Below are 26,249 nucleotides of genomic sequence, written 5' to 3' on the forward strand. Positions count from 1 at the left end.
CTAAGTTTTGTTTTATTTCCTTCCTTCACTACAGCCATATTTTCCTCGAATTATGTGACGATGTTTAAAGGCTCTCGATTAAAAGATTCTTATTTTCGCAATTCGCTGTTCCCTCCGAAGTACAGAGAGTGTGTTTTGAACTTCTGGAAAACTTTCGTTTGTCTAGTATCTTTAAATTTTCTGACAACCTGGAGTGGTATTCTTTTGTTTTCGTTCTAAATCTGGACTTCATACTGTAATCAGTATATTAACGACTATTGAATACTTTTGCTGTTCAAGAAATGTCACACTGCAATCATCGTTGTTGTGTGTATTCATGGTATTGTATCATGTGCTGTAACCGCATTACAAACTAGATTTACGGCGTTATTCGTTCGTGAATCAACCATCACCTCGCCAAAGTGTAAGTGAAAGTAACAAACAGAAACCTTTATTTTATATTTTTTGTGCTAATTTTATACCTTTATCTGATTTATCTCAACATAAGAAAACAAACACCGGAAATCTTTGTAATGTGTAGCCCTTACGATGCTAATGTTACATACTTTTTAGTTGCAAAAAAATGAAATGAAAAAAATGATAATAATTTAAAATACGATGTCTGTTTTTCTTATTGTCTGTTTACGTGTAGACGACCATGTCCATGGTCAATGTAAAGCCAATATTTATCGATAACTCAGTAGAAAAATGACGATAATGGTTACCATTAATTAAATACAGCTGTAATGTATAAAAAGACAAAACTAAATAATATGAGGTTATAATTTAATGAGCAGCTATATTTTCTACAAAGCATGACGCATTTTATCATACAGACATCGTTGCAAATAACAAATTGAAACTTGAAACAATTATCGTTGTAACATTACCAACGGGAAAATTGTTTAACCAGAGGGGCGTGGCACATATCTCCTATCTACGATCCGTATATCGTGGTATCGACCCCCACCCTACCCATCCCATAATCACCATACTTATTCATAATAAACGTGCCACGCCCCTTTAGTTCGCACATTATAACAAGAGGCCCAGAGGGCCTGTATCGCTCACCTGGATATCTAAGCAATCATTGCAAAAGATTTTCAAATGAGATCCAAGGAAATACCCCAAGGTCAATCCGTGTAGCATATCTGTACTGGATTTTTCATGCCCAGCAATTTTATGTATGGTTATGGGGTGGGGATCTCAACTGTTTCCAAGCTGTGACTCAGAAACTAGGTCCTTAGAGGTTCGGTCAGATCCCAGGGTCTCTTCTAATATCATGACTGCATTCGTCTCTTGATGCCCAACAGATGTATACATAGTTTTAGTGTGGGGATCTTAACCATTTCGAAGTTATGACCCAGGGACTTTGTCTCCAAGGGTGTGACCAGACCGAATGACCATCTTGGAAGCATATGTGCATTCATCTCTTTAAACTCAGCAATGGTATATATGGTGATACGGTGGGGATCTCAACCATTTCCATTTCCAACATTTTTGGCGCCACCCCTTAGCCCGGGGGTCAGCTCCACCATTTGTACAATTTTTAATCCCTATCTCCCATGAATGCTTCTGACGAAAATATGATTGACATCAAGTGCATAGTTCTACAGAAGAAGTCGTTTATTGCAATACAGCAAAATTGCCCACTTTTGGCCCCGCCCTTAGCCCCCTGGGAAGTCTGCCCCACCATTTGTACAATTTTGAATCCCCGCCTCTCATGAATGCTTCCGACTATATAAATATGATTGAAATCTACAGAAGAAGTCGTTTATAGCAATAAAGGCAAATTGCCCCCTTTTGGCCCCACCCCTCAGTCCCCTGGGGGTCAGCCCCACCATTTTTACACTTTTGAATCCCCGCCACCAACGGATGCTTCCAGTCAAATTTAGTTAACGTTGGTCCTTCGGGCCCGGCGAGCTAACAATACAGATATGCTACCTGAACTTAACTTAAGATAACTGTTACACATTATCACATGTATATTTTGTAATAAAACACAAGATATAACAAGTTGACACACCGGACACGTGTATGTTTCAATAAAGGAATGTCATCAGCGATGCTGGTCCCAACACGTAGTTGGTGAAGCTCAATACATTTGTAAAAAAAAGTGACAAAAGAATAAGGCATGCATCGAAGTGCCCACATATTATAATGGTGTGGGGGAAAAGGAAGAAAATGTATACATAATCAAAAAGAAATTGTACATTGCAGTATTTTTTCAGTTTTTACATTTCCGAATACAATTTAATCACACAAAAATTGCTTATTGGTGTATGAATCATATTGAACTCGTCCCTATATGGATTTTGAATGCTGAACTGAAATACGGATGCTGGTCGTCTGTATAGACTACAGTTCATGATCAGGGGTGTGATACACGTGGAACTATGTAATTACTACTGGAAACCGCTTCTTCTTTTAGAAGTTATTCTCCCACGCATGCATATATCTACAGGTACTAAACATCATACTAAACATCATACTGAATACTGAATATAGTACTAAATATAATACTAAATATAAAACTAAGATAATAGATGATATGTACACGTGAACCTCGTCCATCCGATATAAATTCCGACATATTTATATCATAAATGATCTTTTTTGATATATACATGTGTATATAACTTGATTGAACTCGATTACAGGCAAATTATATGAATGAATAAACCACAAAAGCCCTATTCCTAAAGTCTTCCGCTGCTTGACATCTTTACAGGAGAATGGTTTTAGGTTTTGTGCATAGTTACTTTTTATTCAAGATTTATTTTTGTAAGAATATCTTCGTCATGAGGATTCGATCCCGATAGTGATATTTGTTCATTTTTTTCTGCAATATTACTGGGAATAATTTCAAAATATTCTAATTTCCCGAAAAAGGTCCACCACAAATTTTCTTGTATGGACGAAATAAATGGTTTGTACAGTGGTAAAGTGGCGGGATCCTATATGTAGAAGTTATGCTAGGTATAAACATCGGCGAAACACTTTGTATTGATCAGTGGAATCCAGCTGAACGAGGTTCTTTATATTTTGTCGATCAAATACAATTATTGTGGTTATTAATATAATACCGAAATCCGGAGATATCTCTACAATATTTTATGATACATATGCATAATAAAAATTAAAAAACCCAATGCATGTTAATCAATCACACAACAATAATAGAGGTAAACCTAAACCTTCGTGATAGAAATCTAGATAGGATGAACTCTGTGCTGGGAGGTTCACCGAGGCATCTACGCTGACATGGTTTAGTTTGAAAGCATGTATCGGCTGTAGCCAGGATTATTAATAAGTAACGCTGAAGATAGTTTGATGGGCATACTTTCCCTTTTACTATAATTTTGTTGTTTGAAGACGAATGCTTAGAGAGGCGTCGCCGAAAAGCTAGAACAGGAAAGCGACAAGAGAAAAGACAATTGGTGCACTAAATCAATGTTGGTCTCTTCAACGTCATCAAGGAAGACGGCGTGGAAGAAAACCCCATATACTGCAGGGAACCCCCCACTCGTCGTCTCTTGTAGTGGGATACAGTATTCCGTCTTTTCGTATTGCATCTTCTCCTGTAAGCAGGTATTGATTGTTACGTCATATGTTTGTGAGAGTAACGTCATCATTTTTTGAGAAAACGACGTAATTTTCTCACACAAACCAATGACGTAACAATCAATACCTGCTCACAAGAGAAGATAACTCTGCAGTACGTAAAGACGGAATAGGCATTCCCGAATCTGCAGGGGTGAAATCCGTAGTTTTTGAAACAGTTTTAGATATGAATTTTCATCTTATTTTTTGCCTGAAGTACCACAGGTGAGTCCCAAAATGTACACAAGCCTATAGATATACATATGTTTGTTAGTTAAACATGTATAGAAATACCTTCTCCCTTTTCTATAATGATTACATTACGTGCATCATAATTTTCTGCATGCTTTTAAATGTTAAATGATACATTTTAGCGTAAATATTGATGATATGATTACTATGTAGTACAATACAATGTTAAAGAATAGGGACTTGATGTAGTCCATGGTCCACTCGCCTCACGTCTCCACTAATCATAAACCTGAAAGTAACAAAAAAAAACCCATATTATAAATGTTCTTGTTTTCGTATTTCAGCTTTTAGTAGTATATGCATAATTAAACGATAACTGCCTTGCGTGGAAACACATCTAGTACTTTGATACAGTGTAAACATGGTGAATCTTAATATTATTACTATTTTGGGGTTATACAACAGTTTTCGCTATTTGACAAGATCGTTTGTTATACAAAGAAGTTGTTTTGGCTGGAACACACATTGGCCGTTAACTGGTCAACTTAACGAATTAATATAAAAATAAATTCCTAGCATTTTAGCAACACTTCACACTATAGTAATGTGACATACTTAATCTACTCTAAACATGTTGTCCGCCATTGTTTCCCGGTTTATGTTTTTGGGAAGCAAAACTGAGTGTTGCGAAAACAGCTGTTAACTATGTAATACAAATATTACTATCTATTTATAGCTGAGGTCGATATACACATCCATCAATCTCTCTCCAGAGTTGTCATTCCTTGTATTCACTTACATTAAGTGTTAGGAACGACAACTCTGGCTAGAGATATATACACATCCACCTGTGCGATATATAGGGATGTAATAGTCCACAAGAAATGGCGTTATATACGTCGTCAGGTTGGGAAGTGTGTATCACATAGTAAATATACTGTATAATTATGATACAAAAACAAACAGGGCTTGTTAAGTTGTTAAGTTGCCATTAAGTTATGATCCAGAGAAAATACTAACTAACGTCAACCCTTTGTTCTAATGCTGACAGACGCAACTGATATGCATAAGAGCAATATTTAATTATTTAATAAGAAAAACAAAAAACATATAAACCAGGCAAGTAATATAATCCCATATGTTGTGATTTTGAAGGTACAAACGTTCGTCGCGTAATAAGGAACGTACTGTACAGTCAAAATTGTCCCTAGGGGCATGGAATATAATTTGATGGCAATTATCTTGTATTTATAGTAGTTATTACCCAACACGCGCTATAGTGATTTGACGTTAATCAACTAGCTATGATCTTAACATGATGCGTGAATATTCTATATAGCACCCTCATTACCTAACTCTACTCCAGGTATATAAGATCTATTTGTACCTTTTTCTCATAATGTTGACCTAAATCTACTTCTGGACTTATATGTATACTGAGGTAAGCAATGCGAATATGGCCAATATTCCAGCATATTTGACTCAATGTTACAAAATGTAATATCTGAGGTACAAAGTTATACTAACCCCATAAATGTATGAGCAAAGTTGTATTGCCGAATTCAGTTTTTTGTTCAGTTTTCTCTCTGAAGTACGGTTCTACTAGTAAATGACAGGATGATGTCGTCCCAGAATACCATTATATACTGTGTTGTAAACACTGATGTTACTAACATTTACCGTTAAAGTGGAAATCATCGCGGCGAAGAAATTATCGTGGTGTGGAAATGCTGGCGCTGTTCGTGTTGAAATAATTAGAGCTAAAATATCCACACCAGAATTATCTATATAGATATAGACTACATTGATTTCAGAACCATTGACGAATCAAACATTTACACACAGCGATCAGTGAAGAGTCACACAGCGATCAGTGAAGAGTCACACCGCCAATATTTCTACACTCGGAATTTTCACTTTTACTTACATTGTTTATTTTAATTTCAGAGAGGCGAAGCGGCCATTTTATAAATTTTGACACAAGATCCCTCATGGCGCACGTTGTTTTGTTAATTAAATACTCATACCTGTGTTTATCTCTACATTAAGAATGATATGGAACTAACAGCTGCCTGGATACATAACACAGTTTCTGTATATTTACCGGGTTTCAGGAATAACAGCGCCAAATTCATCCCAGGTCTCCTCTACGAGCCACCGTCATTTTGGCCGGAATTCCCCCTCTCTGAAATGAATAAACGAAAATAATCTTTCCTTCTTAAACCGTTTGATCTACATTTATAAAAAATAGCAAAATAACTTTCTGTTAATGATCTTTACAAATACCTCACTACTTAACATGTAAACATTTGTTTGCTTAATAATTTCGACTTTCTGATCGTGAACTTTCCCTTTCTTGATAACAACATCCCTGCTCCCCAAGCATACGGTGTTTACATGTCGCAGTTGATTCGGTACTCAAGAGCTTGCTCCGAGTATCACGATTTTCGACTGCTGACGGACAACTTTTAACAGTGGGATTTTTAAGATGCTGGCTGATGAAGATTATAGTCAGGTTTTATGGTCACCATCAAGATCTCGCTGAGAAACATGCTCTGTGTGATCTGAAGGTCGATACTCTCTTCATTATGCTCATTAGAGGGCGTTGTGTTATTTATTGTCACTACCCGAGCTCGCGATGGCAGGACATGACATTACTTGGAATTGACTTAGATGAAGCAGAAGACGCCTTCCCTTTCGGAGCATTCGGTCTTATTCTCCATGTACCTTTTCAAGGGTCCCCCTATATCCCTGAAATCTTTCCGTTGTTCATGTTTTGCCCTAGTTATATCGATTTTGAGTTCGAACTACGGTTTTGTTGGCGCTGCGGTATTCTCTTATTGTTAGGAATATGAAAAAGTAACTAATTATGGTTTTCAAGTTTTATTTACATTTACAATCAATTAAGAAATCATAATGTATAATAAGAGAAGTTACCTATGTAACAGCGGTACTGTAATCTGAGAAGAATTGTGTTGTGATTTTTTTCTCTCAAATTCCATCAATCTTATTTCATAAAATGTAGCACTGGTGATACAATGGGATTTAAAAATGTAACACAGGTGATGCACATGTACGTTGTTGTTAAAATGAGACAATGGCGATATACTAAATAATGTAGAGGGATGATAAAGTGCAGGGGTTATTAGAAGGAACCCTGAAGATAAAATGGGATAACACGATGACAAGAAATTGTATAGAGTGGGATAATGAAATATAAATACAGAATCTTCAATGCTATGCTGAATTAACTGAAATATTACCAATACAATTATTCGTGGTCTATTTAACCCAGTTTGAGGACGCTATGAACAATGTTATATCGTTCTCTCTCAAGAAAGTCAAAATGCTTGTTTTTCTATCGATTGTATATAAAAAAGAGCAGTTATGATCATTTTATGACGCTCCTTTCATAAACATGTTCTGAAATAGGAACAGGTTAGAGTATAATGATTAAATTATTTACCATCCTGTTCCTGCTGTATCTTTCTTGTATCCTACAATGAGCACAATACATACAATGCATTATTATCATATGTCATATCATTGTTTATTACAGGCGTCATGTATTTAATTCATACCCTTTCCCTATTTTATTTGATAGTAATATGTCCAGCTACATGTTCGCGTAATAATGGGGTATGTTCATATATATCAAGATTGTCAAGGGAATGTTTGGTAATACTTTGAACGTTGATAACGCTTAGCCAGGCAGCGCAAGAAACGAGTATCATTATGCATGTATCAATATTTTGAAGAATAATGTACTATTATTCCTGAGATGTGAAGTCAACTTTTATGCGTTTCCTGTATTTCTAAGAATATCGGTACATTTGAATGACTAAATAAAAAGAAAACCGTCTGTTTTACAGCTGTTTTCAAATGATGCTATTCTGTCTTTGCTGAATAGGCCAGCTATGAAATATATTTTTTTGCTCTTGCATTGGAAAAACATGTTTTCCCGGTTCTAATCATGTTTCCCAAGAATGGCATATTAGATGGGACATGTGACTGGCCAAGGTGAAATATTAATGTAAAACCTAACCTTTTCCAGGATACATGTGTTATATTAAGAATGGTTAAATGACGCATCTATCATCAATAAATCAAAAAGTGTATTACAAGTAAAAAATAAATACATTATCACAAAAGTCGAATTGCTAAGAACAACAGTTAGAAATTTAACAGTGACAACTCTATACACAATCGTCTATGTTACCTGTAGGACACTGTGAATGAATTCCATTCCATTTCGGTGGATGACATAAGCGCAAGTAGGAAACCATCGCGCATGTTCACGGAACGGATCACTTTTCTTGTCCAGCATCCTAAGTCTAATACGACATTGAAAGCATGATAGACTCACAAAACGGCCTGCAATGAAATATAATACATTTCAAAGATACAGAAATAGAGATTCAGTGAAAACATGGGGCAATCCATATGAATGGAAACGACTATCTTAAAATCGTGTCAGGAGCTTTCTACCTACATGTTCCTGGTGTAAGAATCATACTTAAATAACTTTCTGTAGTGAATGATCATTTAATTACACACATACATATAATGGGTTCTTCTAGAAGAAAGATTCGATACGTTATCATAAATAGTCTGTATTTTTTTTGTACACAAATATAAATATATTAAAACAGAAGCATACATATGTTTTTCCTATAAAAGAATCGACATTATACTTACCTTGCCTGTCAACTACTGGTGTTACGTAGAAGCCAGCATTAGCCAACCTCCGGCTGAAACTGTCATCATTGCAACGCTCATCGCTTCTGAACGTACGCATTCTTTTCTCAGGTGTCTTGTATTTCAGCTCAACGTATCTCTGGTCAGCACTGGTAATGCACATGTTACCATAACCTTCTGGTGTTAGACACTCACAACCCTCTTCCTGTATGTATCTCTCAGAAAATTGCACCGCACGTCTCTCCTTACAGATGGGCAGGTTGCATGGACATGCGCAGATCGGCGCTAATCGAAGACTATCCTTTTCTTTATAGATGTCCCTGTCGATTTTTCGTTGTCCTGAAACCAGGTGATGATCTTTATTGTTGCCAATAACAACAATGCTGCTACATATACTGCTGTCCTTTTCATCCGAATGTCGTCTTACAATTAGCCCGGGTATTTTGCTGTTAACTCCTGACATGATTGCCAGTGAAAAGTATTTTAAATCAAGACCGTTTACTAGGTACGAATAGTAACCTAGCTGATTTTGAGAGGCGCAATATATCGCCCTGTATTATAATTGTAAGTTTGTAGCATAATCAAGAGTCGGGTAATGTCCGCGTGTATGTAGGATGGGCACAATGTTTTACCTTCTCATACAATCGTCAACAAGCCCGTGATATTCACTCGCCCATATACCGTAGAAGGAAGAGCTGGCTAGCAAACACCTATTTTTTGTCCTCAAAAGTCGTAATTTGGGAGCTCTCACTGTACACGAAACTATGTTGCAATTATTGAACTCTGCTTTACGACTCGATATATAAAACATTCTTTAACATATCTGAAAAAAAAATGTTTCCATTAATATCGATGTTTTTATATTGAAGCTAATTCAATGAAAGCTATACAGGCGAATGCATAATTGTTTCTTTCAGAAGCAGAAAAATAATCACCACAAGTACGAAGAAATGAAGTAAGTATTTGCAACTGATGATGGTAGATCCAGAAGGCCAAACACAGTAACTATCTAACTGCAACCGTATAGCCCTTACAACAATTGAAAAAGTCGTTTATAGTATTACGATTCGAAATCAGAAGTTGCCAGTGTTGATGCAATTAACAACACTACCAATTTGATAATGTTAAAAAAATATACAAACATCTCCATCCAAAACGGTCGACTGGTTTTTCGTAACTCCTCTCAAATATGAGAGTTAGCCAACTATTAACAGTCTGGCTTGCACGGTTTCTGAACCATTGGTGGGACACTCATCATTCACACTCGTTTTCGGTGTACAATGAATGTTCAGAGGGAAATATATATATATATATATATATATATAGATCATTGGTCAATTATTTGAAAACTTACTTTCAACGGCAGTAGGCGAATGATGTCACATGAATGGGATGGATCAACTCAAAGGCCATTTCTGGTTTCCTGATCTGTAAACGAACCGGCATATGTGTAATGAGATACCTAATCGTGTCGAATTTATATCGGTTGATTTAGTAATTAATATTTTTCTTATTCTATCTTATCTTAATAGACTTGTAGTGTACGAATATCCGATCCGGCTTAAGTATAACTTTCGACGATATCAAAATAACAATATCTTATAGTAAACACATCGTTTTTCGGTTCCTGATAAAAAAAAAAAATGAAATATCAAGGAAATGAAATTGGGAGGAATTTTGTACATATATTTCGGTTTCAAATTCATCAATTTCAGTATACTGATAGTTTCAAGATCAAAACAAACAAATATTAGACAACCTAAACGCTCTGAAAGTGGTGGAAGCAAATCAGAGCATATGATAACACCAGATCCCGCCATAGAATGTTACAGTCAAACCCGATATACTTATTCAGCAGAACAAACACTCAGTATTTCTTATAGTCACTGATTTGCCCTGAATAAAAATCAGTTTTGGACACTGAAAAACGATAACAGTGCACATTACGTAATAGCATTATCAGTTACATTTTTAAGTGATATGTCACAGCCACATGTCTAGATTCGTGGAAATGTGCGAGTCATATTGTCGATTTACGTAACGATCCAATGAGCTCCCGTGTTAAAAATGGTGCTTAGGTTATATCATTTTACACCAGTATATATATTTCTTATGACAGTATGAAATGTTAGAGGCATTTAAAGCGCATGACGTAACATACTGCTCACATGTGTTGAAATAACAAATAAGGTACGTCTATCTTTCTAAACATACTTCACTCTTACTTGCTCTCTAAGCTATTTTATCGTCAACTACTATTTTTATGGAGCAAACCATCAAAACCAACAACTTATGATCTATTTTATCATTATTTTATATTCGATTTATGTATTAAGGAGTGATAGATATCTTCTGTACTTGTCATATGTTATTTAACCTTCCTTTTTATCAGAACATTCAAGTGAAGGAACTAGCCAAGACTAATCCGACCGACAAATAATCTCGCCATTTTAATTTTTATTTAATTTGTATGTAAGGAATTTGCATGGTTTGCTCTTATTAGAAATACCCGGGTATCCCAGTAATCCACCGACTCCATTTTACACAGATTTTGACAGAGATTGTACACATGAATGTACCTTGCTACCATGGCTGTTGCGAGGACGTTAAACCACATACAAACAAACTAGAATGCACCCGTGTCACATTTTTGTCATTTGTTATTTTGTAAGTAAAGATTACCGGACATATGTTTTATACTTTTTCACCTGGTTAACAAGCAGAATCAGGTGGTTTCTTTTTTTTACCCACTCTCTCCCAAAACTTATCTCTTTTCTTTTCTCTTTACCCTCTTTCTTTTAGAAAGTGTCATCCAAAGCACCGGCTCGGTGGCGGATCAAGACACCTACCTGTGAAGGGGAGGGGGAGGGTGGGGGGTAGGGGTGTGTGTCCATGTGGGGGGAAATTTGAGGAAAATGGTGAAAGTACATGATTTTGAAAGAAAATTCTCAGGGTGGGGGGCTTTCTTGAAGCCAAAAAAACCCCTCTGGATCCGCCACTACGACCTTAACATACGATGTCGTTGGATGCCGGAGTGAATATTACGAACTAGGTCACTGTGATATATGCTTTGATCTGTGATCTCAGTAACTATCTGATATGCAGGTAAATGCTGAGATGACAGAATTTACAGTACGAAAAGCAAGCCACTGTGATTTCTTTTCCCTCTTACTCAGTGGAAACATGCCCTGTTCTGTATCAGGGTACTTTCTTGACAATATCGGTTGATCTTACAAAATCATCACCATTGGGGGACTATGTATTGCCTTGGGATATTATGCCTTGGTATTTCATTATTACTTAAAAAATGGCGAAGAGCGAAAAACCTCAACTCGCCATGATAATTATGTTTAATACATATATATACATGTATAACGTATAATAAAAGCACGTTATTAATAAAAAAAATCTATATCTTTATGTTTTCAGTAAAGACACCAAAATTTATTTCTTCACATTATTTGTTGTTCACACGAAAATCCTTTGTACTACAATATATATACGAATAAACGATAAGATTTTTTTTTAAAGTTTCTATTTGTCTTGCGCTCTGGCCACAGAGAGCATATATTCTAGTTTTTTCATAGGGGGGATTGTACTCTCTTCCAAATAGATATATCACCAGTTTTACTTATAATTTAGCCGGCAGTGTTTCACATGCCTGGTATATATTCCATTATTTCATCAACCTATCGGACGCAACACCGATCTAATTCCCGCCTTCTTTAACTGCGGCAGATTTGTATGTGAAATGTCTGTATAAATGTTTATATTTACACAATGTATATAAAATATATGGTACATTATCGTCTTCATTTGAAAAATCGCTTTTACTAATCTGAGGCTTTGATTGTATGACACGCAATATCTGTTATATGTCTATTGATGTATTGTAACAGTCATTGATACCACCGTTAGTTCAGGTCACCAACAGAATATTCGTGAATGTATTAAATATATTGTAATATTATACACAGAGTAACTTTATATGGCAATACGCGCTACGATACAAACCCTTATATCTTGTATGTCCGAATCTTCTCATTGTATGAGGTGAGATAGTCAAGAGATACCGTCTGCTACACACATGTATACACTACTGTTGAAACTATTTATAGAAAGATTAGTAATCCCTTGTTGGTGGTAAGTTCCAGTAACGTCGGGGTATTTTCTGCGAATTTCGTTAAACTTAAAATAAACTGCCAGCAACACTGTGTTTACATACCCGTGACACAGGGACCCGATAATTTGTTACAGCTATAATTGGACCTAAACTAAGGCCTTCAGAGTAAATTTACATGTTTCATGGGTTTATATCGACTTTCGGTAAAAATGACAGTCCTAATGATTAATTATATATACGGACAGATCTCGATGTCGAAAATTTACCCACCTAACTTTCTTGCATCAATAACAACATTTTTAGTTGATCTACGGAAAAAATGCTTAGTACCGTTGGAAAGATGGATACTTTTTCTTTAAAAATCTCCTATTTGCACGTAAAATGTATTCTCCTTCCGCGGACATGATCTCCATTTCCTAAATATAAACCCACGCCATTTCAGAGTTTCAAAGTTTATCGCAGTCATCGAGCCTCATGCCGAAACATGCAATGTTGGTTAGCTGGTAATTTTAGCGAAAAAAAGGCTGCGCTTCACGCCAATCACACCATGGCACGTGGCTGACGTCAACCTCATTGTTTTTTATGTAAGAAAGTTAAGTCCATCCTTCTCGTATATATGCTCATTGGGGGTGTCACTTTTACCCGAAAGTCGATCTAAACCCCTAAAACATGTAAAATTACTCTGACCACCTTAGTTTAGCTCCAAATGTAGCTGTAACAAATTAGCAGGTCCCTGTGACCCGTAACATAAGTGTGCCCATACTTCATATGATTATAAAGGAACATGTTGTGTGTTATTTTCTTTGGACCCATATTTATTTGTCCCTCCGTTGCGAGCTCAAACTAATCTCTATTCTAGGATGTTCACCTACCGTTTATTACTGTAATGCTTCTATTCCGTCTTTCCATATTGCAGAGTTATCTTCTCTTGGGAGCAGGTATTGATTGTTACGTCATTGGTTTGTGTGAGAAAAATTATGTCGTTTTCTCAAAAATTGATGACATTACTCTCACAAACAAGTGACGTAACAATCAATCCCTGCTCCCAAGAGAAGATAACTCTGCAATACGCAAAGACGGAATAGCGAATTTAAAGTTTTTTTTAGATGAATTAAGAGCTGTTTTTCATTGACCATATACGGAAACTGTTAAATTATGTAACATTCAGTTATAGTTTATTCGATCAGTTTGTTTTCTTACATTCTAAAATCTAATTGTAGGATAAAAGACAAAACAGTCCCATGTGGCAAAATTTATCCTATTACAAATGAATCGAACATTATTCATTAGTTACTGATCCAGAACAGGGACAGTATATAGAGGGGATTGGCAACTCTGCCCCAGTCAAGATTCTATAGCACGTCGCTTTTGTGTTTGTTCACCGAACCGCGAAGTCATCGAGAGCCCCTCTCGATCAGCCCGCGCTTGCGCACTAGCGTTAAAATCATGTCACCAATCTCGCCGAGATGGGAGTGTTTTGATAACGGTTAGCCCTGATTGGGACTGTGTATTAGTAGGTCTTCTTTTTATCCCAGGGATAGGGCTATCGTTGCCACTATGTCTAGCCTTTCGGCTGTGTTGGTGGCTATTACAACAAATCACATTTCGTAAAGCACGTTCCAGTGAAAATAATGCTAATATTGACACTTTTGACACAAAAACAGCACAAGTTATTTGTTATTTATTGCCATAAAAATTAGTACTAGGTATTAAAAAAAAATCAACTTTCTATCGCTGTAAATTTCAAAATGAAGTATTTTTGAAATGAGCTGATCCCCGAATGCAGGCGATACTTTTTTGCTGGGTTTAACTTTTCCGGTTGTTTACGTTTTTTAAAAACACGTGTCCTTCGTTAAGTTAATTGCAATTAAAATGGGTTGGGTCGTTATAAAAATTATTCAGCTTTCTATTGCTGCTAATTTAAAAAAGATCAGTCAACTATCTTTGGAGCGAGGTGGTTCACAAATATGTGAGGGTTTCTTATCCCGCGTTTTTTTTTACGGTTTTTAACAACACGTGTCCTTCGTTACCAGGCGAGTAATTTCATCTGTGACATAGCTATAGTTCCAAGTAATGCAAATCAAATCAGGCCTACTTAACATAGAAATTACTCGGCTGTTTATTGATATTAATTGTTTTAAAATATATAAACGACAGTTTATAAAATTTAATCAAAACAGTGATCAGTCACCAACTACTTTCGCAATAATGATTTACGTTCCAGTGAAAAATAATGCTGATATTTACTCTTTTTGACACAAAAATAACACAAGTTAAAAATATATTATTTGCAATTAAAATAGGTTGGGTCGTTATAAAAAATATTCAGCTTTATATTGCTGCTAATTTAAAAAAAGATCGGTCAAATACTTTTGGAGTGAGGTTGTTCACATACATGTGTTTTTTTATTTATCCCGCATTTTTGTCTATCGACGCCCACCACAATACTCTGAACCACGCGTTACATCGCGTTTAAAAATAGAAAAATATACCCCAAAAACGAGACATCAATTAGTATGATACCACAGATTTTATCAATTATAAGTAATACAATCAGCTTATAACAATGGGATAAACAAAAGACGTAAGAACACTTATCGCGATTGGTTTGTTTTCACGCCAACTTCTGTAATCTAACGAAGCGGTATCGACGCCATCTTGGTTTGCCAAAATTGAGATAGGTGGCGCTCGCTATCAGCTCCTGAATCAGGGGGAGGTAAGTCTAGATTGATGTGTCATAAAATTGGTAAGGCAAAGAGGGAGTTGCTAATCCCCTTCACTATACGTCCCTGTCCAGAACAAATCTTGTGTTTAGTTGAAATTCAGGTAGCAAAAATCCCGCGAAGAATTCGAATTTCTATCAATGTTGTCAATACATATTATTATTTTTTCATTCCATTTTATTCCAATGAAATGTGAAATATTCGTTTTTGGGATTTTATGTCAGAAATATTTATAGAAATTAGAGTTATGAATACATTGTGTGTACCTTGACTTGTCTAGATTTTATTTCAATGTTTAAGTACTATATATTATAGGCGTATACTTTAGTAATTGTAATTACGTACTTAGAGTCCGAATCTACAACCAGCACTGTTAATAAATACTGTTACGAGGAGAAAATATTTAGTTTTATTAACAGTTGTCTATAACGACCTGCCTCTATCATACACTCCCAGCTGTGACGGAACAGGAACTGGGTCACCTTCCCGACACCTTGAGTGTTCTTCCGGTTATTCCGGCTTACCCCACTTTACGACCCTCTGCGCGCGCAAGTCCGCCCGTGCCAGCAATACAATTTAGAGTGGTTAATATAAGTAGCAATAACTGCTTTATACATTGAGGTTAACTTGAACATTCTTATAAAATGAGTCAGTGACTACATATTGCATTGCTGTATTATTAACGGTGTTGAGTTACCCAATAAAGCACCCTGTAAAAGTTCAAGGCCTATTGGATCCGGGTTTATGCTTTATTTAAACGAACACGTCAGCACATATGTTACTACAACAAAAGAGTTATTGGAGAACATAGTCACTATAATACATATATCTGATATGACAGCATTATATAGTGAAGTCAACGAGTATAATGAATTTCGTCCCTTTTGATTTCCACACTTACATGACAACTGATATTTGAGATGATGATTGTCATAGAAACCATAACCCAGCTGTGTAAATGTTCATTATAAATCAATGTTTCTACAATTATTCATTTTAAATATTGCAATTGTGTTACTTGGCAAAGGTATTTTCGCCATTGTACATTATTATTTCTACGCTATTACATCAAATGGCTTGGAAATGCAATAACTGTTTTTATTACATACCTACTGATAAATACGTTTTGTTTGTATATGCGATACGACACAATTGCTCTTACCCATATCAACCCTCGCCGTATCACACCCCAAAAGCCGTATCAGCCCCCGCCGTATCACACCCGAAAACCCGTATCAGCCCGCAAAACCCATATCACACCCTTTTTGGATTTTTTTTCGTTTTTCAATATTTCAAAAATAAAAATAAATCATAAGATAGTAGTTTTTATTAGTAAATATGTAATAAACAGAATAAACACGCCTTTTTCCATATCACACCCAGTTCGGCCCTGGGGCTGATATTGCAGTCTCGGGTTGATAATGGGTGTGATATAGAAAAAGGCGTGTATTATTCTCTATCTATTTCTAATAATATAAATACATTCCATTTGCGTATTCTGATGGTATTAAATGTATATGGCAGTGGCGATTTAGTTGTTCCAATTGTACTGTGAAGGAAACAGGGATATACGTATTATACAAATTTGCTACAAAAATCAGCCTCAAAATCTTTTATGTATCATTTTTGAAACATATCAATCGAAATGAACTTTCAAATCATAGTTTAAAAATTTTGTCATGAATTTCAAATACGGCGACCTGATTCTTCGTCAGTATATAATCAAGATTGTTTACCATATATCAGAAGACTTTTGATAAGATAAGATGAGTAAACACGGTTTAAAATTGGTAATTCACAATTTTTATAAATTTATTTCTCAATAGGTTTACTTACAAGCACATCACTATCTGTCTGCTGTTCCTAAAAAAACCGTCCTCCTATTTAAACACACACACAAACTAGTAAGACATACGTAACACTACTGTGTTATCATAAACATAACACTTCGTGGCGTTAGTGAGGTACTGGGAATTTCATTGGAAATTCTAAGCTGTACTTTCGTTTTGTATATATTTCATATTTTATACCGAATGGATAAAAATGATAAATAATGCATTCAAATCAAATCTAAACCAGCGCTTACCTTGTTTAGCCTGCTGCTGTTGTACAAATACTATAGGGGTCACGATGTTGTTTAGTAGCATATCAATTTACTACTGCGTAGTGAGGTCATTCTGTTGAACTGTAAGTATTCTATTTTTGTTTTGTTTTCATTTTAACACGAATGACGTAATAGGTTAATACTTATTAATCAATAGTCGTTTTCTTCTGAGATGTTTTAACTTATCATATCACAAATGCAACGTATTGTCCCGCACAATCCTGCTATCTTAATCGAGATTAAGTACGAAGTCAGATCAGTGTGTATGGTTCATGGAAATATATAAATATAGTTCCAGATGCGATCGTTTGTTAAGCTTGTCGAGTACGTAATTGCACTTAATTTGGAAACTTAAGGCAAGCTTGTACACTCGCCGGGTGCATACAAAACGGTAAAATCTTTCTAAACAATCACCCGCTTTAAGTGTGTTGTGACAAAGATTATTTTTATGTTTACGTTAACCTGTTAACGCCCATTGCGTATTGCCTTGCAGGGAACTTAGAAAGCATTACGCATGTGGTTAGGTAACGGGATGTTTAGTCAATTTCTTATGAAATAGTTTTTCAACTATACATATTTCGAATATTTTTATGGTCTTCATGGACCATGTATTAAGGCAAATTTAAAAGTTTTTCATGGGAAAGCATTATTAAAATTAAGAAAACATTGCTTTATTGAAGATATTTTTTTTCGGAAATCAAGCAATATTTTCTAGAAATTTCCATAATGTAAGGAAAGTTAATGAAACTTGGACAACAGGTTTTATTTCGTAATGCCAATGTGCTATGAGCTTTTACATAGTTGTATCTGTACGTCAAAAATGTTGCATGGATGATATGAACTAACAACAGTAAGTACATAACACAGTTAAGTATAAAATTACTTAATATTATTTATAAGAATCCGTTATACCACCGTTGAATTATCAGATCTAGAGTTTGTTTGTAATGATGTGTTGAAATAGCAAATGAGGTAGGTTTATTTTTTCCTGTATTCCGTCTTTGCGTATTGCAGAGTTATCTTCTCTTGGGAGCAGGTATTGATTGTTACCTCATTGGTTTGTTAGAGAAAATTACGTCATTTTCTCAAAAATTGAGGACGTTACTCTCACAAACAAATGACGTAACAATCAATACCTGATCAAAAGAGACGATAACTCTGCAATACGCAAAGACGGAATACCTTTCACACGGTCTTATTTTCGCGGGTATTATAACGACAGATGACATTTTTGTAGAACGTTTTACCCTCGGCGAAAGCCAAAGGGTTTTTATTTCTTTCGTTCCTGAAATAATTATATCGAGCAATGGCGCTACCTGATGACCATTTTTTTTAAAACAAATATTTAATGCATTTCTAATTCATTTAAAAAAATCAAAAAGTGCTATATCAAATCAAGATGTCTGCAGTTGTTAAAAAAGGGTGGGTGGGGAGGGAAGTTCATGCGGCGGTGCTCCTCAGATAAGCCAAATCTCTCCCGCTACTCCATCGGGTCAATGGTATTAAACATTTTTCGCTTTGCGATAGAGCTAGCACGGGTCGCGGAGACTGAGACTTATTTATTATATAATATGTGGTTTTATTATGAAAAGTAAATGTACGGTGTGTTATAATGGGTTTAAACACTTGTACAAGACTAAGGTAATCGAACAGATATTAAATATCAGACACAAATGAGACATTTTGACAGTGTCTGATACACAATGATGTGTTTAGTGACTTCGTTTCTCGTTTCACGGAAAAGTCCTTTTCGGTTCACTGCAAGAACTGCACAAAGGACAATATGCTAAAGAAGTCATTATTCTCAATGCCTTTGGTAGAGATTTAACCCATGCATCTGGTTAAAGTACTAGTCTGACTTTCTTTTGAAAGTAAGAGAACATATTTTGATGGCATCAGAGACGTTCTTTGACATGATACATTTTCATTTTACGGATGAAACGTTCCACGCTTACACTGTATCCACTCATTATGTTGTTTGTTTTAGTATTTTTATGGTGTAGGTAGAATGCTATGCTGTATATGTACATATGATCGTGAATATATTTATAGTTGAACTTCTTCCCATTTTAGGTTTACTTTGTGTTTTGCGAGAATCGTGCCTTCTAGACGAAGGGATGGTTAGTGGCGTGCCTCAACTTCACGGTGTGTAAGCAAAGGGACAATATTTAGCTTATCATTACTTCGTTATGTCGTCACTTAATACAAAAAGGTATGGAAATGAAAAGTTGCAGAAATGTAGACGACGAATGAAGAAAGGGAACTCAAGTTTTGTTCGTTACTGCATGTATCTTTGTCTCTTCTAAAGAACTGACACATAAGATAGGGATACATGCCATAATGATTATGCTTATCATATTGCAACTCTAAGGGAGGACCTTTCCGTCAGCTAGGACTCGGACCCAGAATATAATTACATATGAACGTTCTTTTCCCTTCGCTTCTAGTGAGGCGATGGGACGAAAGAATATTTTCGAGGCTTGCTAACGTTAATGATTGTTCATTATAGTTTTGTCGTCTCCTTAGCCATGCACGAACCGTTACAATACTATTTTATTTCCTTATCACACAGTGTGGTTATGTGTAATCTTCTGAATTAAAAGAAAGAAGAAAATATAAATCTATTTAGTTTTATGTTACGCGTTATAGGCTAAAGACGTTTTTTTTACAGGGATTCTCTTTAGAGAAGTTACATGTAATGTGTGTACACGCACCTGTAGCATTATAATACTGCTGTCAACAACTGTGGCAAAGCATTGGACTTTTTCCGGAATAATTATATCTTTGATAAGTTCTCTATGAATATAAATTAGTCAAAGGTAGTTACTCAATTGCCGTAATTCAAATAATTAGGAATTTATAAGTACGAAACACTACGGTAAAATCCTCAGTGTCTGTCTGCAGGGGGAACAGAGCTATTTTAATGACTTTGAATAAAAGACGATTTTCAGATGTTCCCTGAATTTTCTATTCTCAGTCTTCGTCTTTGCACTACGTGCTAGTATTACCTCTAAATGAAAACAAAGCGTATCCGCTGAATTCATATGTTTGTGTATTGCAAATGTCATTCAATATTAATGTCAAGATATAGAAACAAGTTCATAGCCCACAATGTGTCCTTTAGAATAAGCCAAGTATGAACTAATCATAACTACAACGAGATAAATAGAGACTAAAATAGGTACTGACGTCATAAGGAGATAATTCCGCTAGTTGTTTTGGCAGGCACCTTTTGTGTTTAGATTGAACATTCTCAACTATTGAGTCATAAATATAGACATGTCTTATCTAACACGGAATGGTGCTCACACAAGTGTAAGGTTGCTGCTGTTTATAAAACAAACACGGAAGCGAGTTTATTGAAAGGCGTGTTTCATATGGAAAGGCAAGATACCTGATCAGAAGGTCTTATTGCACAATTGTAACTACTACACACATAATACAATACGTATAAACAATAAACAATAGTATGTTCATTTGGCAGGTAACCCCTTTCGTTCCATAGCGGTAATTCAGCATGTATGTAGAGTGTATTATTTACCTATATACATTGTATGATAAATACGCATGTAAACTTTAAGGAAACGAAATGAATTAAAACATTTGGCCTCATAATCTTTTATGCGTTTGATTTTAACCAAAAAAATATAAAATTCCCTTGTTAGAATTGAGTAGAATATATCGTTTTCGTGGTAACAAAGTGACCAACGTGTTATTTGTTTTGTTAGATGCACTATATAGTCATGTTCTTTCTCATGATGACAACGAGTAACAGTGTAAACAAACTCTCTGGTCAAGCTCCTTTGTTTAGTTGCGTTTTAGGGTACATTTCAAAATGATTATTTTCTTAAATTTACAAACCATAAGGTTTTTTCATGTGAACAGTAAATATGAATTACAAACTTTAGGTATTTTACAGCAATTACGAAGCAAGTTATTACAGCTTATACCAATAATTCTTGTATGTCCGGATGTTAGCGAGCGGGGGTCGGGGCCTTAATGTGGGAGGAAACTGGACTACCCGGAGAAAACCTAAGTGTTCGGGCTGGTGTTTTTTTTTCGTCAGTTACATATATATTATACATATATCAGGTACACAAGTTACCAATCGTGAAACAATAAACATTTATCAAATAACACAGTTGTAATTGCATATAGCTATCTTCAAATATGGTGGCTTGACTAATTCTTTGCCTGTGCATAGTTATCTGGTTTACCTTATTGCATATGGTGTTTAAATAAACAAAGTTTACAATATCACACGCTCAATTTCGTTCATATTTAATTCTCAATAAGACTACTTACAAGCACAAAAGTATCTGCCCTCTGTCCATATAAACGCGTCTTCAATTTCCAACACATATAATACTAGTGAGTCACTGGGAAATTCCGATGGAAATATATCAATTGTACTTTCGTTTCTATAAAAAATAATTTTCTGTTTTTTGTATTATATAAGAATTAAGAAGATAGAGATAGAAATGTTAATGAAGGTATTCAAATCCTTTTTGTATAAATTTATAGATAATTGCCTACCTTGTCTATTCTGCTGCAGTTTAACGGTGTCACGATGTTGTTTAGTAGCAAGCTCAAATCTACTACTGCGCAGTTCGGGTGTGTGGGACAACTTGTCATTGAAGTCATTTTAACAGTGATGCTAATATAAAAAAAAAATCTGACCCCGCTCCTTCATCGATACACAGTTAACAGAACATTTACATAAAAACAAAATAGAAATATAATAGGATGTTAATTAATTAATATACCTCTCGGCTAGTGTAAGCCAACGACAGAAGTTAAACCTACCGCATCGTTGACCAAAGAAACTGTGTGTGTGCGAACAACGACAAAGATATCATAATATGCGACCATGTATATACTTTACATTGCGATCCAGGTAAACATTTCATCAATAAAGGATTGGTCAATATGACCATGTCGGGAGTATCGGGCTGTTGACCATTGCTGTATCTAAACCATCTTTTTTAAGGAGTGAGGTGATGTAGTGGGAAGAGCTGCGGCTAAGCGATTGGGTGCCTTTGGTCGTGAGTTCGAGGCACGGACACGAGTCATAAAATAGTCGACCTTCGTCAGTAGTGTTTATGTGTCATTTATAAACATTTGTAACGCATTACATCTCCAGCACACACGCAGGCATACACACATAGGGAGATCTTAGTCAGGTGGCATATGACTAGTAGTAAGCGCCTGATAAGGCAGTTCCTGCGAATTCCTCAACATTATATTGATTGGTGTATATGCTAATTGTATTAATTGTATACCAATGTACTGTAAAGCGCTATATCAAATGTTGTATATTATTATTATTTCATTATTTTTAAATTTCTGATTTGACCAAAAGAATATAAAATTCCGGTGTTAGGATTGAGTAGAATATATCGTTATCATGGTAACAAGGTGACCAAAGTGTCTACGATCTCATGGAACGTACTGCATTTGTTCTGTTAGACGTAATATATAATAATGTTGTTGCTTATAATGACAATGAGTAGCAGTGTAAATAAACTCTCTGGTCAGCCTCCCTCGTTTAGATGTGTTTTAGGATACATTTCAAAATATTCTTTTCTTAAATTTACAAACCACGAGGGTTTTTTCATGTGAACAGTAAATATGAAATACAAACTTTAGGTATTTTGCAACAATTACGAAGTAAGTTATTACAGCTTATATCAATCATTCTTGTATGTCCGAATGTTAGCGACCGGAGGTCGGAGCCTAAATGTGGTAGGAAACTGGACTACCCGGAGAACACCTAAGTGTTCGGGCTGGTGACCTATTACCTTTTCACGTCCGGTCGGGAATCGAACAACGGTCATTTTTTACGTCAGTTACATATATATTATACATATATCAAGTACACAAGATACCAATCGTGAAACAATAAACATATATCAAATAACACAGTTGTAATTGCATATAGCTATCTTCAAATATGGTGGCTTGGCTTATTCTTTGCCTTTGCATAGTCATCTGGTTTATCTTATGTCATATGGCGTTTGCTAAATAAACAAAGTTTACAATATTACACGCTCAATTTCGTTCAGATTTAATTCTCAATAAGACTACTTACAAGCACAAAAGTATCTGCTCTCTGTCCATAAAAACGCGTCTTCAATTCCAACACACTTAACTCATTAACCCCTGAAGACACTTTTGAATTCTTTCAATTCAAAGGTTGGAATAGTTCATTATGAAATTTCAGGGGTGAATGAGATAAACAACACTGCTGACTGTATATACAACATTAGTGAGTCACTGGGAAATTCCGATGGAAATATATCAATTGTACTTTCGTTTTGTATAAAATTGTATTTTCTGCTTTTTGTATTTTATAAGAACTAAGAAGATAGAGAAAGAAATGTTAATGAATGTATTCAAATCCTATTTGTATAAATTTATAAATAAGTGCCTATCTTGTCTATGCCTTCTGCAGTTAAACGGGGTCACGCTGTTGGTTAGTAGCGAGCTCAAATCCACTACTGCGTAAATCGGTTATATGGGACAACTTGTCATTGAAGTCATTTTAACAGTGATGCTAATATAATTTATTTTTCATTTTTTGACCCCACTCCTTCATCGATACACAGTACACAGAACACTTACATAAAAACAAAATAGAAATATAATGGGATGTTACTTATATTTAAAATTAATTCACCTCTCGGCTAGTGTAAGCCAAAGACTGAAGTTGAACCTACCGCATCGTTGACCAAAGAAACTGCGTGTGTGCAAACAACGACAAAGATATTATGATTAAAGGATTGGTCAATATGACCATGTCGGGAGTATCGGGCTGTTGACCATTGCTGTATCTAACCCATCTTTTTTAAGGAGTGAGGTGATGTAGGGGGAAGAGCTGCGGCTAAGCGATTGGGTGCCTTTGGTCGTGAGTTCGAGGCACGGACACGAGGCATAAAAAAAGTCTTTCTTCGTCAGTTGTGTTTATGTGTCATTTATAAACATTTGTAACGCATTACATCTCCAGCACACACGCAGGCATACACACATAGGGAGATCTTAGTCAGGTGGCATATGACTTGTAGTAAGCGCCTGATAAGGCAGTTCCTGCGAATTCCTCAACATTATATTGATTGGTGTATATGCTAATTGTATTAATTGTATACCAATGTACTGAAAGGCGCTTTAGAGTGGTTTATGTTAGCTAGATAGAGCGCTATATCAAATGTTGTATATTATTATTATTTTATTATTTTTATCTATTTGACATTACAACGTCATGCTTTTAAATTAACAGTGAAATTGTCTGATGTTTCAAATAATGGTTGCTCAAATAAAACCTTGTATTTTTTTTATGTCACTCGACCCGAGACGTTTCGCCTATCGACAGGGAGCGTATACACACTGCATCGATCTATAGTCCACTACCCTGTACTCACTCAGTCATAGCATGACAAAGGGACTAGTCGGTCTACGATTACGTTGCGACACGTTTAATACGTACGTTGTTTGTGTAGAAAGTAAAACTTTGATATCACATATTTCCAAACTGATGAATCTTATTAAAGACATATTTGTTTTCATTTTTTTTATGATTATTTCCTCATAGAAAGAAACAAAAAGTTGATTTCTTAAAGTTATAATTTCTAATATCTACCTATCTGTATCGAATATTAAATAATAACTCATGTGTACACGTGTAATTTTGATAATTAATAACTATCTTTATGTTGTGTCGGTGTGTGTATGTTCTATGTTGTATTGTAAGTAACCAAAAGTAAATTACCTCCCTTTAGTTACTTAATCGTTTTCATTTATGTATTTCATTTCAAAATATTTATAAAATATATTTAGCTAAAGTTCTATAATATTCCTGTAACACTCTAGCCACCTATGGAAAGAATTTATATAGGCTTGCCTGTTATTCGATCCAATTGACCATAACACCAAGTCAATAAAATCTGTTGAAATGAAATAATGAAATGAAATAATGAAGGGGTACCGCATCTAAGTGGTTAGATATAAATATAACCTTTCTCATATTCATCTACCAACTTATTTACAAAACTATATACACAATGTAAGCTTTTATTTTCTTGCAATTTGAAATATATTACTTTGTAGCATTGAATCCATTTATTATACGACTGAGTGAATATTATTTTGACTTTTAATGATATGCAGTACATAGATATTCTCTGAACTGGAGTTATTTATGGCTTGGGTATTTCCAGTCGTGTTCTAAATTTAGCACTGGATATTTATATTGCAAGGTGGATATTTTTAGATCCGCGACCACGTCAGTTCCGTGATGCAGATAAACAAATCGAGATTGAATCAGCGTTGTGTTCTTTTATCCTGATGCTACTTGTTTTCTACTCATGGTCACAAATTAATGCTACAACACTCTGATTAAAGTACATATCTGAAGCGGTATTAAAGATATGAATTTTAATCAGATCGATACTACAATTAAGTATCATATTTAAACTTAAATAAGTGCATGTATATTTGCATTGCAGTACAATTCTTGTGTATACTTACAAACTCACGTTAGGCGTCGAATGTATGGGTGCTTGAAATCGTCAGTGTTATACAAACACATCTGTGTTTTTTGACACTTAGGTGCAGACTGGCAAACAAAGCGGTACTTGTATAGTATACACTCGACCAAAAGAAATTTGTTGATGAGTCACTCAAGGTCAATAGAAAGGACGCGATTCCAATGGAACTGATTACATCTGTCCTGAAGACGCTAATTTGATATAAGTATGATGCACCATGTCAAATATCTGTGAACGAGGAAATGGATTTACCTTAATTTGATGTTCCCCGTTAATATGGTCCT

At 35.3% G+C, this 26,249-nt stretch overlaps 1 protein-coding gene across 9 annotated transcripts; it reads right to left on the minus strand.

The window, feature by feature from the left end:
- Positions 1 to 3,785: 3,785 nt before the first annotated feature.
- Positions 3,786 to 26,079, minus strand: LOC110446778 (baculoviral IAP repeat-containing protein 1b-like). 9 transcript variants are annotated; one of them, XM_021492082.1, is made up of 7 exons: positions 25,946 to 26,079; positions 9,827 to 9,900; positions 8,473 to 9,295; positions 7,994 to 8,148; positions 7,241 to 7,271; positions 5,879 to 5,959; positions 3,786 to 4,063 (listed from the first exon to the last, which is right to left on the minus strand). In XM_021492082.1, the coding sequence occupies exons 3-6, from the start codon at positions 8,933 to 8,935 to the stop codon at positions 5,922 to 5,924; spliced, it is 687 nt and encodes a 228-aa protein (XP_021347757.1). In that variant the 5' UTR covers positions 8,936 to 9,295; positions 9,827 to 9,900; positions 25,946 to 26,079; the 3' UTR covers positions 3,786 to 4,063; positions 5,879 to 5,921. The 9 variants fall into 9 exon arrangements, with proteins under 9 accessions (XP_021347757.1, XP_021347758.1, XP_021347763.1 ...); XM_021492083.1 differs by lacking the exon at positions 25,946 to 26,079 and adding an exon at positions 23,514 to 23,628; XM_021492088.1 differs by lacking the exon at positions 25,946 to 26,079 and adding an exon at positions 22,189 to 22,245.
- Positions 26,080 to 26,249: the final 170 nt, after the last annotated feature.

Source organism: Mizuhopecten yessoensis, unplaced genomic scaffold (genome assembly GCF_002113885.1).
Source record: "Mizuhopecten yessoensis strain PY_sf001 unplaced genomic scaffold, ASM211388v2 scaffold2995, whole genome shotgun sequence".
Taxonomy (NCBI): Eukaryota; Metazoa; Mollusca; class Bivalvia; order Pectinida; family Pectinidae; genus Mizuhopecten; species Mizuhopecten yessoensis.

Coding starts and splice junctions, on each gene's coding strand:
- LOC110446778 (XM_021492082.1), bottom strand. CDS start 8,935: ATGTCAGGAGTTAACAGCAAAATACCCGGGCTAATTGTAAGACGACAT. Junction 8,149..8,472: donor ACCAGTAGTTGACAGGCAAG/GTAAGTATAATG, acceptor ATTTCATTGCAG/GCCGTTTTGTGAGTCTATCA. Junction 5,960..7,240: donor GATACAGCAGGAACAGGATG/GTAAATAATTTA, acceptor TATTCATTTCAG/AGAGGGGGAATTCCGGCCAA.